The 16,514-nt window shown below is 31.9% G+C and overlaps 1 protein-coding gene across 1 annotated transcript; it reads right to left on the bottom strand.

The window, feature by feature from the left end:
- Positions 1–9,031: 9,031 nt before the first annotated feature.
- On the bottom strand, positions 9,032–12,712 carry LOC100256651 (uncharacterized). Its single transcript, XM_002272219.4, has 6 exons — positions 12,405–12,712; positions 11,722–11,881; positions 10,925–11,587; positions 9,977–10,418; positions 9,790–9,871; positions 9,032–9,487 (listed from the first exon to the last, which is right to left on the bottom strand). The coding sequence occupies exons 1-6, from the start codon at positions 12,432–12,434 to the stop codon at positions 9,284–9,286; spliced, it is 1,581 nt and encodes a 526-aa protein (XP_002272255.1). The 5' UTR covers positions 12,435–12,712; the 3' UTR covers positions 9,032–9,283.
- Between the last annotated feature and the right edge of the window lie 3,802 nt (positions 12,713–16,514).

Below are 16,514 nucleotides of genomic sequence, written 5' to 3'. Positions count from 1 at the left end.
CTTTAGGCGCGTCCAACTGTCATACTTAGTGAATTCATAATTGTAGTCTAGGTTATCAAGTCTGAGACTATAGAAGTAAAAAAAAAGAAAAGAAAAGCTACTATTGTGAAACCTATGAAAAGTTCCTCTTCCAAGAAACCTTTTTCTACACAAACGCCTAAATGCTCTTTGTAATAAACCAAGACACCATCAAAGTAAGTGTTACAATATGCTTTTTGAAAAGTTTAAGTCTCATGTAAATAAGCTAGTTAGTGAGTCAATTACCATAGAAATAAGATTTTGAATACTAGGAATGAGGATATGTCTCACACTAGCAAAGGAAAGAGTCCAAGAAATATACCTTAAATTTGGATTAGAAAAAAGGACATAGTTATACCTCAACATACAAAGCTTAGTGAGCTCTAAGTCCACTTCTTTAGATTCTTTTGGAATTTCATCTCCTTGAAAATCCTTGGGTTTTTTCCTAGATTAAGATTTGAATATTCTAGATTCTAGGACCTGGACCTTAGGGGGAGAATTATCTAGGAGGTTCTAGATTCTATGTTTATAACTTTGGAAAAGGAGAATACTTTCTAGATTATTGTTTTCATAAAAATTTTCAATTATGTTTTGTGCTTTGAAATGCTTAATATGGTTAACTTGTTCTAACTTTTATAATTTGAATCATTTTAATTGATCTATAGTATGATATTGTTGAGCAAAGATTATCTTGAAGATTTCATATTGTGATTTTGTATTGGGATATTCTTAAGTTAGAAAAACCCACTTATGCCTATTTTTTATTTATTTATTAAAATTGATTTTTTTTTTCAAAATGAGTCCAAGTGTCCTAAAAGTGTTGAACATGTTTGATTTATTCAAATGATCTAAAAGAATGTTCAATTAAATTTCTTGAAGTGAAAAAAGCTATATCAACCAAATCTTAAATTTCGATCTTTAAACCAAGCATGAAAGCCATCATTTGTAATTTTGGAAATGTCCCAACGGTGGAATAAGCACTTATAGATAAAAGGTAATTTTCATTCTATATCCAAGCTACCTTATTGAAAATAATTTAACTTGTGGGAAAGGAAAATTCTTAAATGGCTTCCTCAAATTAAGTTGGGTTAAGCAAAAATTCAATTGAATAATATCAAATTGAATGTTCTCACATTCCTTGATCTTGGATTAATTCATTGAAACATTGAAGTTTGATGAATTGAAGAATTCAAATTTCAAGTAATATCTCTAATTCTAGAATTGAATTTTACCATTACTACATACGATAGACTTTAAACTTGAAAAACTATAAATTAATTTGTAGACATTAGATTAATGTGATTTACTTTGCAACTTTATGAACAATTTTCCATGTCAAAACATTATCAGATTGTTGATTGTTACTGAATAATTTTATGAAAATCATAATCCTAGAAACATTGCTTTTATTTCAAGGTTTTTATTTGTTTTTGTTTTTTGGAATTTTTTTCATAAAATGTTTTGGTTAGAATAATTTTAGGACCTTAATTTGCATCATTATAGGCATTTTGGATGTTGAATGCTTGCTTCAAATGCTTGAAAATAATGCAAAAGCTAATCTTTGCACAAAAAGTGAATAAGGTGTTCATATGTTATATATGGAGTATTTGAAGTACATTGAAAAGATGCATAGGCCTTTCAAACCTCCTAACTAGGGCGTTTGAACATCCTTATCATAAAAGACACACCAACACCTCATTTCTTCATTTCCTACACTCCTTTATGCATCCTTTGTCGGGGGTTTGATATTTGTTTAAACTTTGGGGTGCATGCATCTAAGATCTTAAGCGTAATAAAATCAATAAAAATCAAAATTTTGGCCTCAAAAGGTATGTTAAAAATCGTACTTGGGGGTTGATTGTTCCCAAACCCAAATCCTTTGACAAAAGAGATCTTGAAACCTAATAATCTTCCATACAATGAATCTTTCTTTGGTCTTTGGCATGTGTAGAGTGGCTACACGCCTTAAGAGGAGCGAGAGGAGGAGGCTAGGTATCTAGAAGACCAATAGTCTAAAAAGTTACTATCTAATCCTAAAACTCATAGGGTTTATATAGACATTCCTATAAGTTTAAGTGACTTTGACCTAACTTAGGCTTTGATATCCAGAAAACCCAAAATTAATCAGTCATAAAATCCTATGCAACTTTATACTTTTACCAAAACACTCTTATGCACATAAATAATTAATTTTCTATAAATTCCTCGAAAACTTTGTGCTAACAAAGAATATGAGTTTGAATGAGGACCATTGACACTCAAAAAAATATCGACTCCCTCATAATCTAATTATGATAACTCAACATTTCACTAAAGAGAGTCAACTGCACTCTAGTATCCTTTGCCATTGCATTAAGATAAAAATTGATTAAATCCAATTTATTCAATTTCTTCAATTTGTGACCTATTACCCATTGTATGCAAACTCTCAATGAACCAATATTTGTAATCCAGTGAGATAAATATTATCAACCTCTCAAGATTACCTCTACAATAATTGAGTTTGAAATTTTTTTATTATGTGATTAATTGACATACTCTAATTCACTAAGGGCATATGTTAAATTTCACTAATGAAATTATTGTGATGCTATATATGGATTTCATGATTGTAACTCCTTAAGATCATTCAAGGGGACACATTATCTCAAACCATGAGATATCTTGATACCCATATTGAGAACACTTATTATCACTAGCCTTAATCAACAGTGATCCAATTTATAAAGAATATATGACCACGTTAAGGTCATATTAATTGAAGCCAAAATGTGCAATCTAATAACACATATATGATATGATTTATAAAATATAAAAGGTTGAAATAATCTAAATTAACTTGACTTGGTGCTAAGGCCCTAGTTGTGGCACTAACATATATTTTTAGTTTAATTTCAAGTTTAAGTTAGGAAAAATACACAAATTACAAGAGTAAAATTCAACCAAGGAAGAGGAAAGGGTCAAATATGCCTAATGAAAGACTCGTGACTTGAGAAACATGATGAGAGTCCAAGCAAGGGAGAAATGAGTGAGTCATGAAAATTAAATACTAACAATGAATGTTACAGAGAGAGGTAGAGAGAAAGAAACCATAAATGAAGAAGTTTTGAGGTCACATTTTCAAGTTCAAATCAAGATTCAATTGAAACAAAAGCAATTGTAGCACACTTGACTTTGCACTGAATTTTGGGTCACTTTCTGGAAGCATTTTAAAGCAAGCTATATATATTTTCAAAACCCAAGAAGTCAAAGTTTGACACTTTAAAAGTTACATAAATTAGAGTTGAAACGAGGAAGATATGACCATTTGAAGCAATTGTGCAAAATAAATAGAAACTAAATTCAAAATTCAAGAGAATTTCAAATTGAGCTTAGAAGCTAAGTTAAAAAATTTTGAATTGAATATCCAAATTATGAACTTAGCTACCTAAACATGAACCAAGCCCCTCCAAGCTTCCCTTACTTTAATTTTTAAGCCTTCCATGCCCTAAGAAGAGTCTAATAAGCTTAAGATTCAAGAATTTTATGATTTTTGAGATATCTTTAATTATTTTTTAATATTTTTTTATGAAAGAGGCTATGCCATGTGTTTATGGTTAGTTATTTTTACTATTTAAACTCAATTCTTTTTAGGTTTTGAGAAAGAGATGAAATTGAGGGACAAGGATTGATTTCTTATCTTGAAATTGTTCAATAACGTTTGAGGTTTTTATTTATTTTCTATTTTACTTTCTTGACAACCAAACATAGGTTGTGAGAAGAAATCCTCCACCATGTTTAGCTAATTTTATGAGTTCTAGAGATGTGAATATGAAGGTGTAGAATCTAAAGGAGCAGCAAAAAAATGATAATGTATTGATTAGGTTTGTTTAAGTTTTCATATTTGAATTGATAGGAATAAATCATAGACATTGGTTCACCTTAAATAAGATAAATAAGATTCCTACCTTAGATAAGGTACCTTATCTAAAATGAACTAAAATAGTTGATTCTTATTAAGGTACTAGTGATTTTGGGGAAGATCTTGATTACTAGTTACCTAAATTTGATTTTACTGCTAATGAATCTAAGGATCAAATCTAAAAGATGATATAAGCTTTTAATTAAATAAAACTCAAAACCAAAATTAACCATCATATTTAATTTATTTTAAGAGATTTGCTTTCAAAAATAAAAATCTAAGTTCTGGATGCAATATTGGCTATAAGATTTAATTTGATCTTAGATTGGCTTTGATCCTAAATCCTAGATTTTATAATGCTTTCTCTTTAAGGATTCAACATTAAATTGTGAATTCTCTAATGCACTTTCTTTTGTTCTATCTATTTCATTAAATATTTTAGGAAATACTTATCCATATTTTATTTTTATTTATTTTAATTAGGTTTTATTACCTTTAGAAAATAATTAATATTTCTAATTTAAAACCAAATACACACATTAGTGCTGATCTTAGAGGATGATAACCTAAAATGCTACAAAGCCATGATAATCCTATCTCTAGTTTATTTTAGTTAGGATTATCACATATTTAGGCTTTAATATTTTTAATTATAACAGAGATATGCAGTCAATCACTTATAAGTCAAAGCCACTGAAGAAGTCATCACTAACTTATTAGTCTCACAAGGTTGAGAGTCCATGTAGTATAATAGCTTGATGAAATCATAACTACTCGATAGGCAATATCATGATTCACTGTAGGTTCTGTCAAATGTGTAATCATACATACTAGTGCACTCACTATATTGAAAAATTCATTTTGATTACCAAGACAAGTCATCCCTCAAATTGGGAGGTTTGACATTATAACCTCTGATAGATTGCCTAATTGCACGAACTAGTTATGAACATCTCATCAACTTGTAAGAAACCTATGACTTGGATTTCCTATGCAACTCCAATGCACCTATGTCATGTACAATGCAAGTGATGTTGACTTGAATTAATGTTCGAATAAATCTTAATGCAATTAAAGATAGAATAGTGAAAACTAAAATCTTGTTTACTACATCATATAATGCTTTTAAGGGTTTTATCTCAACAAACTCTTACTAATCCTAAAAATAGATTAGGTACTATAGAAAAGATATGCTCCTTAGTCACATCACTTCTTTGAACTAAGATTAAAAGTGTAGCAAAATATCAACAATATTTTGTTGCTTTATCGTCTATTAATCTACCTTGACATGATAAGTACGATGGATATGTCAAGTAGGTGAAAATTTGAATTTTTTTCCTTGTTTATTATTGATTTATCAATGAAATATTGATATTTTGTCGATGTTTTGAATTTATCGTCGATTTTTTGAAGTACTACATTAGCATTGCTGAATTTTCCCTATTTTTAAATGCCAAAAGTATGGGCTTGACCCAAAGGTCACCTTTCTTTGTCTCACCTAACACACCTAACCCATGTGCTACTACATTGTAATAGTTAGGCAACCACATGATAAAATAGAGCATTTTTGTGTTTCCTTTTTTTTTTTTTCATGTGGGATATGTTTCTCAAATCTATAAATTAAGAAAAATAAACGCCCCTCTCTACATGGAAGAATCAAACCTAGGTCTTTTGAGTGAAATGTTGGATCCCTACCATCGGACCAAGTGAGTTTTAATGTTATAAATTTACCTATATATGTGTGTGTTAATTAAAATAAAACTATTATAAATAAGTTGATTTTAATTATTTTATTTGTATAGTAAATAATATGAGATAAATAAAAAATGATGAATAAAATTATTAATGTTTTTAAATAAAAAATACTTATATATATATATATATATATATATATATATATATATATATATTATCATTCAATATATCCAAAGTAATTGTTTTCAAATTGTGTATATTTTTGCCTAGTGTTACAAATTTATTATCAAATTTCTTTAACAAAATAATTTTAATATGTATTGTTGCTTATTTTATCATTTATTGAAAATTTTCTAACATTTCTATGAGTTTTTATTAATTTTTGTCTTACTGATATTTTGTATCAAAATATCCACAAATATTTCTTGATATATCCCGATATATTTGTAAAATCAAGTTATTGATATATCCATCAAAATTGATATTTTCATATTTGCTCTAAAACTATCTTATGAATCAAGTAAAACTTTCTCTTTATGTGTTTACCTTTCCGGTGGTTTCTTGGTTATTTATACTGTGTCATTGTCCCTTTGTTATCACAAACAACATCATAGGTGATGCAGTCAAGGGAACTAGCCCAAGTTCCGTTAAAAACTTCCTAAGCCAAACGACTTCCTTTATTACTTTAGAATACTACTTAAAGTATATACATGCTTGAAAATAAGCCTACGAGAGTTTTTATCAAACTAAAAGTTTGAATTCCTATAACCCAAATGGTATAAACAAATAAGCTTTCATTCTCTTAAGATACTTGAGTATATGTTTGACATCTATCTAATGCTTTGCTCTTGAATTGGACTAATCTTGATTAATGACAACAACCTTACATCATTCTTAGTAAGTAGATTGTCTTCTATGTACTAGACCTAAAACACACCATGCTTCCTTGTACCTTCTTGTACACACAATGCTCATTCGTGTTTTGATAAAAATCAAGGATCTTAATTTCCTTATCGAAATACTTCTATGAGCATGATATTTGTATTAATCCATAAATAGATTTATATAACTTGTATATTAGATGCTTCTGACCCTTTGCTATGAAGTTGTCTAAGTACATTATATAGATACTCTCATCAAAATAGTCATTCAAGAATGTTATCATAATACCCATTTTCCTTAACTCATAATTTCAACTAGTGGCTTGTCAAATTCAAAATAAGTTGTAACCCTTCAAGGTTTGCAAATTTTGGCACTTTTGTGATTCCAAGTGGACCCTAAATGTTTGAAAATTATAATTTTATTATTTTCTAGTAACATTTACATAATGTTTGGGGATAAGTGACCAATAGAAACATGTCTTGTGTTAAGTTTTTACCTTGACTATAAAAACTCAATTCTTAAGGTTTTTAGATTTTTTATTTTTATTTTTATTTTTTTATTTTTTGGAGATAGGAAGACATTGGGATTTCTCAATTGGTTATTCCTCACATTATTATTAATTTGAACATTGTTTTTTATTCAAATTAATTCACAAATGGATCTTTTACCTTCTTTTATAGATTGTGTATGTTATAACATACCCATAAGAGGATAAAAAGTTATTTTGGAGTGTGAAACATAAAAACCTAGTGTTAGAGCATAGAAAAATAATAAGTATTGAATTAAAAGTGGAATAAATAAAAGGTTGAAGCATAATAAATGAAAATAGAGATACTCTTTTATATTAGTTTCAATTGGGAGATGATGTAATAGTCTATTACTAGATACTAGTGATTCTTGGCAAATCTTGATCATTGGTTATCTTGATTCTTGCTATTATTAATTGATTACTGGTCAATTAAGGTGAATTTGCATATAGTAGTATAAACCTAAAGACTTGGACCAAAAGTCAGATTTCAAATCCATTCATCTAGATGGTAATTCAAGTATTGAATAAAACCCAATTGATCTCAATTGACCATAAATTCTAAATATCTTAAGATCAATCTAACCTAATACCTTTGTTTTACACGAGGCCGTATACACGAAGTTGGAATGTGGATCCCCAATTTTGAGTTAAATTGAAATAAAAACTAATAATCATTTTATTAGTTAATTAACTTCGCTTCATTAACTCTACATTCATTTTAATTTTTAATTCTTTTAGGAAATGGAATAATAAGCAATCACATTCGCTTAGTTTTGATAAGTCCTATAGGTCAATCATAGAGAGTGATAACCTGAAATACTACAAAGAGTGATAACTTTATCTTTGATTTTTTCTTTGTTAGGGTTATCACATATTTAGACTTTAGTATTTTAATTAAAACAGAGAATTATAGTCATTTATTCCCATCTATTAACATAGATCTCTAGAATTTGATGTATGTGATTTTGGGGGAGTGATTTTTTTTCTAAATGTATTTTAGTACTTAACTTTTTGTATTTTGATTCACACTTTTAATGCTCTATGGATATTTGTTTGTTCATACATACATATGTACATATACATATACATATACAACATACATCTATATATATATACTTTGTCATAAACAAAAAAGAAGAATAATATAATCTATATTTGGTAATATTCGCATGTTTTATTTACATTTTTACCACACATTGCTTTTCATAGGTTTGGTATTTGAGTGTGTAGATAATAGGTTTGTTGATGAGGGTATTGTAGTGCATGATGGTTAATGCGACCTTAGATTAAGATTTAGTAAGGTTATTTTTTGAGAGGCAGGAGGCCTTGTTGTTATCTTTGTTTTGTCATAAAATTGTCAAAATGGTAGATTTTTAATGTGTTAGATTATATTGGCAATTTTGTTCCATTATCGCACTAAATCCACACATCATACTTTTTAAGGGTTTTATCAATAATTATTAATTTCAAACATTACTACTCTCCTTTGATTATTAAGCTTGTTTTCCTCATTTTTGTTGGATTTTTTTTTGGCAATTTTAAATTTTAAAAACCTACTATGAATATCCATGTGAGGTTTTCATATAAAAGCTAAATTTCTAAACTAAAAAAAATGGCATAAGAATTGATAATAATCTCTTTTCACTAGTATTTTAACTCTCCAATCTTTCAAGAGCATTCTTAAAAGTCCTATAGTGGAAAGGCAAGGTGCATCGTTAGACTCGATAGGAGGTAGGGATATCCGCTCCACAAAAGAGCACAAGGTACTATGTCAAGAACTTGAAAAAACTTATGTAGATGCTAGACTAGTATAAGACCTTGGGCCTTGGGAGTAGGCTAAAAATGTCTACATTTCTTTCATATTTAAGGAATTTATTTGCCCTTGTGTGCACATGATTTTTGTATTTGCAAAAGTTTCTCAAAGACTTTGTGAGTGATTTTCTTGTTGGTTGATTAAATTATTGATATAAAAAAATTGAAAATTGGTACAAATTGCTCCAACTACCTATTACAAACTCATATTTCCTTCATAATGGAGGAGATTTGTGATTTTATCTGTCAACTCTTTTAGTTAAGTTCATCTTAGGTGTGCATCAATCGCACAGTTCACTTCATGTAACAACTTACACACTGAGGTTGCTCGATAAATACAGGACTGAATAATGTAACAGCACACCTCCCATGAAACAAAGAAATCCAAAGCAGAGTGTGATGGTATGGAGAAGAAATTCCTTCTTGTGCATTATTTTCCAATTTCATCACAACCAACCACAACATACAAATTGGGATGTTGGAATCCGACCTGTTTGGCGAATATATTCTGCTTGAGCTGAAGTTTTTTCTGCCTCCCGATTTCTATTGGCTTCAGCAGCAGCCCTTTTTTCTTCCGACCTTTGCCTTGCCATGGCAATCTTCTTCACCATCTTTGCTTGAGCATGAGCTCTCATTTGTTCAACTTGGGCCTGAAAGATGTTGCATGTTACATTATCGTAAAGTAAAAGAAGATCGACCAAATTGAATGTAATGCCTGGTTTTTGTTCAGTAAACCAGCTCGAATCTCAAATACACTCGATCAAGCATGAAGATTTTGTGTTTGTAGGGTGGATAAATTAAGTAAACTCATCATCACTACTGAATGCTTCGATATTTATTAGATGCTCTTTCTCTTTGGGGTTTGAAAGACATCCCAAGTTAACAGTTTAAACCAGTCCATTACAACAAGACTCTACTCTCATGTTTCAAGCACAATGATGAAGTACAATACCTCTATTCTTCGCATCTCTGCTTCCAGCTTTGCCTTTTGCTGACTTTCCCAAGCTTGGATTTTGATCTCTTCACGCTTATATCTGAGATTATTAGTACCCCTTTGTTAGAATCTTCATGAAGACAGGAAAAAAAACTCCTTTAATCTACAAGGGAACTGGTTTAGAGTGTGGTTTAGGAGAACAAACCTCGCAGCATGTTTAGATTTTTCAGCTTCCTCCCATGCAGCTGCCCTTCTTTCATATTCAATCCGTTCATGGTCTTCCAGATCATGGGTTTCACCTGATTGAGCACTTTTCTCCTTCTCATCTTTACTTGCCCAGGCAGCAATATTCATTTTCCCAAGTTGGACACCAAGAGCTACAATCTCTTTCCTTGTCTTGAGCTTCAATTCTTCTTCTGACAGTTCTCTGTTTCGGTAGTCCCGTGATTCATCATCGGTCATGTGCTCTGCAGGTGTAGGCGCTGGTGCACCAGCTCTTCGCGGAGTAGATGGTAGTGAAGAAGTTGGACTGCGGAGCGGGGTTGTTGCTCCAACAGGGGTAGCAGTCCTTGAAGGGTCTTGACTTGGAATAGGGGTCATTTCTGTTCCCATGTCTCTCATTGAAACCGCTCTTATGGCAGAAAAACCTGCATTATTTAATCACCAATTCATCAACTTCAGGACATAGATAAAAAGAAATTCAAGGAAAATCTAATTGATCAAGGCATCTATACTAAAGCACAGAAGAAAAATTTACAGAAGATAGAATAGCACATTGAAACTCCTAGAAAAGATATTGAAAAAAACAATTTTAGATTCTATTTTATTTCAAAATCAATGTCAAATATATCTAGAAATTTACAGGTTAAATAAATGAAGGGGCCAAAAAACCAGGACCCATTATTTGGTTCCACGATCCTTTGCATTTTGTGAAGCAGATCCGGGTAGAAAAGCTTCTTTCCCTTCCACCCTCCTATGAGTGTTAATAATTAACAATTCCATAAGTCCCCGAATGGGCAAGTATGGAGTGATATGAACTGTACTTAGTTCATAAATGTGGTAAAAGAACGAATTCCTTCTGCTATAAACAACTGAATAGTCTTTTGATGATCAACAAACAATCAATAGAAGCACAATGAGGATACAACTTTACCTGTTGTGTCTTCTGGTGAGCCTTTTAAACAAGACAACTCCCTGGGATCAACTTCCTTTAAATCCTTAGTTTGACACAAATCAATTAATGCATTGCCTCCATTTGCTTGAGCTGAAATGGGGTGAGCCCCATTAGGGACAAAAGAGAACTTCTCCAACCCCATTTGTGCTGCAGGTTGGCAGAAGTCGACCCGCTTAACCGATAACTTGTGATCGGTGCTCGCTGACTCAGGAGCAACCCTCACCATATTTGCCCCAGCCAACCGATTTCCTTGACTCTGTAACACATTCTTTTTAGTATAATTAGCTTGTGCATTTTGCCTATTCATTATCCATTTCTCTGCATCATTCCACTTAGATGGCATAGGCCTCGACAGCGATCTTGATACGGAATTGTGAAGCGATCTCTCCTTATGAAACTCAAAGCTAGAGGAACTAGCATTACTGTCATAGTCAAGATTTTCCTCTTCTAGAGTTCTCACTGGGTGAATTGTACTTGAATTACCAGTATCACACTTTGAGTATTGCTGAGTTTTAACCCGACCCACACTGCCGTTTTCCCTTGGCAAGCTCTCCTTTGGCTGGCAAGAGATTTGATCACCTTGAGCCAAATCCGGCATCACGTCTCCAGGTAATTTTACTGATGAAACTTCTAAGCTTGAAGCTGCAACAAAGGGCATGCGTCATAAAGCGGTTTAGGGCATAAAAAACCAGCAACTAGTCAATAAGTGACAACAATAAACAGCTTGTATTGATATGGGAAAGCTATAAAAATGAAGATGCAGGGGAGTTGCAGACCTTCGTCTTCAAGGGCTAATAAGCTGTTCTTCACAAACTCGGAATCCTCAAGCTTGGAAGGGGATGTTCTTGAAGAGTTACTATTCGATCCATCCTTTTTCCTCTGGTGGTGAGGTCCCATAAGCTTCATCCTCAATTTACTTGGAGAAATTATACCGGTCTGCATGAAAGAGAAGAAACAAAAAAAATCAAGATTGGACCTCAGAACTATAATCTACTTAAAAAAAGTTTCAAAGAAAACAAAAAGAATTAAAACCACAACCCAGCTAGAAGATTTCCCCCCAAAAAGTTTTTAACTTTTTAGTGGAATTTGAGAAGAAAAATCTCTGATTGAAACCAAACCCAACAATCTGCAAAGCCCTATTGGAAATTTCAATGAATAACCAAATGGGTATTCACATTTTTATTTTAAAAAAACAGGGAGGGAAAGAGGAAAGAAAATCAATCTTTTTAGAACTCAATATCAAGCCAAAAGCCTAAAACCAAGTATGATTGGAAACAGAAACAAATTATTGTTCAAGCTCACATTCACAAACCCATTTCAGAAAACAGAAAAGTATAACAAAAATCTGCAGAACCCATATGCAGAAAAGAGGAAGCACAAGATCAACAGGTCCATCAACATAGAAAAACAAGAAAAAACAACATATGGGTGTCTCACTGTGGTGCAAATGTGAGCATACCTGAACTTTGTGTATCCTCTCGTACTCCATTAGAGCACTCTCTCTCTCTGGACTCTCTTTCTCTCTCTAGAATGCAGCAATTGCAGAATATGGAAAAATCTGAGACTGGGTTGGTGTATTTTGTAGCCGACAGGAGCTAAGCTGGATCGTGATCCACACTTTGTGTTCCCCTGCACTGCCCCACTCATTTTCCGCCATGTCATCTTCTCAGTCAAACCCCATGGGTCCTATATGACGTGGCGAGATCTGGGTGGGTCACTGCACCTCCCAGTACTGCAGCATCAGGTCGGCAATCTCTCCCCCACCGAGGAATTCCCGATTTTAAACCGATCTCCTCCCTGCATAATCTGCTTTTGCTTTGTTTTTTTGGTGTTTTTGTTTTTGTTTCTGTTTCCATTCAACTCAAATAAATCAAAACAAAAATTGAAATCACTTGTACCCGACTGCTGAACAGTGGCATGATGAAAAGTGGAATTTCAATTTGCCATGCAAAGGATGTGTGTAAAAGGTAAATGGGTCATTATCTATCCATCAATCACTCAATCAATCAATCAAAAAACACCCCACCCTTAAGAAATCTGTACAAATGGAAAGCAAATCACACGGTCGATCAGTATGAACTCGTGTTTTTGCTTTAAGAATCCAAAAATTTGCTTTAATCACCAGTGATAATGAGACCTTAATATTTTACAAACTGCCCTTTTAGTACCAGTGGTCCCTGCCACAACCCAGACCCCAAATGATGATTTTTTTTTTGTTTCTTCTTCTGGGGTTTTGAGTTTTTGCTTTCAAACCAATGCAATTTGACCAGTGCAGTACCCCCATCAACTGTTTCACAATTATTTTTCAGTAATTTACTTATTTTTCTGATTTTGAGTTGTAATAATGTTGACTGATTCAACTTAAGTCATTACAGAGAGTGAATCAAATGGGCTATACTGCTATACTTTGAGAGAAATTATGATTAAATGACCATGATAATGAGAAAAAAGTTTGGTAACTTTATTCTGATTTGGGTATTCCACTTTATGACCTCCTTTATCTTTTGGGTCTCCCAAATTACCTACAATGTCTCATTCAATTTATGAATTATGGAGAAAAAAAAAGGAAGGAAGAGAGTCCATGGGTGAATGTGGGCGTGACATTTGAAACCATCCATGAATTTATGAATACTAAGCATTCAACCTAAATTGAAGTTGAGTTGAATGGTCGAAGTTTGAAGATGGTTTGGGGAGGGGATGAAGTTGGGTTGAAAGCCTCTGAAATTAAAGGGAACTGGACCCAAGAGAATTGAGTTTTTCTTCTAGTTTAAAGTCAACAATGGCCGTTTTCTTGGGGGTGGGGGGAGGGGGAGAATGATTCATATGAGCCTGCGTCTTTTGAACATGACCTTTTATGACTTTAATGTTTTAAAAAGCTTATACTTCACCCCTCCTGACATTAAATTTCACATTCTTCCTCAGTGTTAAATAAATAAAATTCTTTTATTTTAAAAAATAAAAAATATGATTTTTTTAAATAACTATCTTTTAATTACTTTTAATTATTTTTGCTTATTTTTTAAGTACGATTTTTAAAAAATAATTATATCAATATGAAAATAATTAAAAATAAAACATTATATATAAGGATTACATTTAAAAACATAAAAAACTTATTAAAAATATTTCAGTCCCCAATCAAACTTGATTTAGAGTGTCTTTTTTTTTAATGGAAAAATGTTTTTAATATACTCGCAAGAAAAAAGAAACCATAAAATAAAAATATAAATTTTAAACATTTATCTAAAAATAATTCATATTTTATATATATATATATATATATATTTTTTTTTTTGGATCAAAATACCACATTTGATCATTCCCCATCAAATACAACCTTTGATATTTTTAAGTATTATATTTGATTATGTAAAAGTACTATTTTCATGGTATTTGAATTATTTTTATATAACGGCATGAAAATTTATTTATTTATTTATTTAATCCATACCACCTATTCATGATTTTGATTTTATCTTTTCATTTGATAATTGATGGTAGGTGAAGTCCGCATGTTTGAATTTTATCTACACTTTAAAAAAGGAAGCTGCCATACCTCCTAACTCAGCCTCTCTTTACTCATTAAGCTCAAACTTGAAGTTACTTTCCATCCAAACAAACCCTTACAAACCAAAACTACAAGTGAAGGAAGCAGTGATATTGACAAACCCTTACAGAGATGGCAGTGGGTAGTTGGAGTTTTACAAAGGTTGCCTCTTCATGGACTCACCAAAATATTTTCTGTTGAAATAATGTCTCTGCAATTGGACTTCCCCTTTCCTTTTACGTGTAACCTAAGTTAATTTCCTTTTCTTCTTCCCTTTCCTTTTTTTTTTTTTTTTTTTTGGCTTTCGTCTAAAAATGAGAAAATCATTATTCACGGAAATTATTATTATTATTATTATTAATTTTATTTAAATTGTTATTTTATTATTTATTTTACAAAGTCAAGATAAAGGAAGATTCACTATTGGATCCTTGACCAATCACAATCATTTTTCCTACTTTTCTTACTTGTACTAGAAAAAATTTCTTTTATATTTTGGACCTTGCGATAATCACGCCATTGCCTTGGTAATTTTCACCTAACCCACTTACCAAAATTCAAAAAGGAAAGAGTATATGTAAATAAATAAGGAGTTTGAATTCCTCGGCAGAGTTTTTGGCGATTATTTAAAAGAGATGGGATGGAGATGATGGAAAGAGTCAAAGATACTTTGGAAAACACATGAACCAATGCCCTCCTTTCTGTGAATCAATGAATGAATAGTCGTGTATTAGTATAATGTCAGTAGAGGTGCAGAATTCTATAATGTGACCTCTGCCCTTCGTTTGTAGGGCTACACGCCCCTACCATTTTAGGCCTTAACTCCTGCTACTGCCTAATGCTCGTACCGGCCATTTTATCCTTATTTTATTAATATTTCAATCATAAGCATGTCATTTTTCCTGTGAACCAAAATCTCTTTCTTTTACCCATATTTTCATTTGGGGTAGGTTTTTTTTTGGCTTTTTCCCCAAGTTAAAGGTCATGATTTTTAGAATGCAAAATTTTATTAAATAAATTAAAATTTATATTTTTAATAAAAACAATATTTTTTTCTTTCATATTAAAATTTTAAAATATAAAATTTTATTTAATTTTTTGGAGGGGAAATTGTATAAATTTACAAACTCAAAAAAATTATTTTCACGGGTTGAGAAAATAATTCACATTTTATGTATGTACTATTCTCACGTGAGTTGGATGAGTAATAATCACAACCCATATACAGATTTAAGGGTATTTACTGGTATATTGTGAGATAGATATTGTTATAATATATGAAATGAGAATTATTTTATTTGAAAATGTATTTTTATGAAAATAATTTTTTTTGATTTTCAAAGAATTTTCAATTTTTTTTTAATTCATAACCCTGTATGATGGAGCCATACCCATAAAATGACAATCTCAACCCAAATGGCTGAAGGGCTCCAAACCCAAGAGTATGCGCCTCTCCCCTCCATTAACCAATAATTAACAATATCCATTTAACTAAATTAATGTCCAAAGCCCTAGACAAAAAGTTAAAGGCCTCATCTTTCATGGGGTACCCTACACTTATGCCCCATATGCCTAATTATTAAAATTGTGGCCCTTCCCAAAAGAATTCGAGGCAAGGCCCCAAGGGCATGTGTCCGAGACATTCTATTATTATACAAAAATAAAACATAATATATTATCAATAATCAAGTATTATTAACGTGGGACCATGAAATTAAGGGGCAGTGAGGCATACTCACATGGAGGGTTGCCCTTGTCATTGGGCCCATGTCCTGTGGTGTGAAGGGCATGATATGAGTGTCCTTTGGTCAGGGTTTGACCACTTGGCCGCCCCTCTTCTGCCTTTATTGCTTCCAAACAAATAAATATTTATACATATGTATGTGCATATAGGGAATGGGTTGACTGGCGTAAATCTTTGACCATGGCTTCCACGTGTCATGCCAAGACGGCACCGCCTAATCCTCCCTCCCTGTCTTCAAGTGAGATTAGGTTGTTTTTGCTCAAGCCGACCTGCCCTAA

Source organism: Vitis vinifera, chromosome 10 (assembly GCF_030704535.1).
Source record: "Vitis vinifera cultivar Pinot Noir 40024 chromosome 10, ASM3070453v1".
Lineage (NCBI taxonomy): Eukaryota > Viridiplantae > Streptophyta > Magnoliopsida > Vitales > Vitaceae > Vitis > Vitis vinifera.
This window is presented reverse-complemented; position numbering and strand designations above follow the sequence as displayed.

Bases quoted from the DNA above. Each gene is read 5' to 3' on its own strand.
- LOC100256651 (XM_002272219.4), bottom strand. From the start codon at position 12,434: ATGGAGTACGAGAGGATACACAAAGTTCAG. The intron at 11,588-11,721 runs GTCTGCAACTCC...CCTTTGTTGCAG, and splicing joins ATTAGCCCTTGAAGACGAAG to CTTCAAGCTTAGAAGTTTCA. The intron at 9,872-9,976 runs GTTTGTTCTCCT...TAATAATCTCAG, and splicing joins AAATCTAAACATGCTGCGAG to ATATAAGCGTGAAGAGATCA.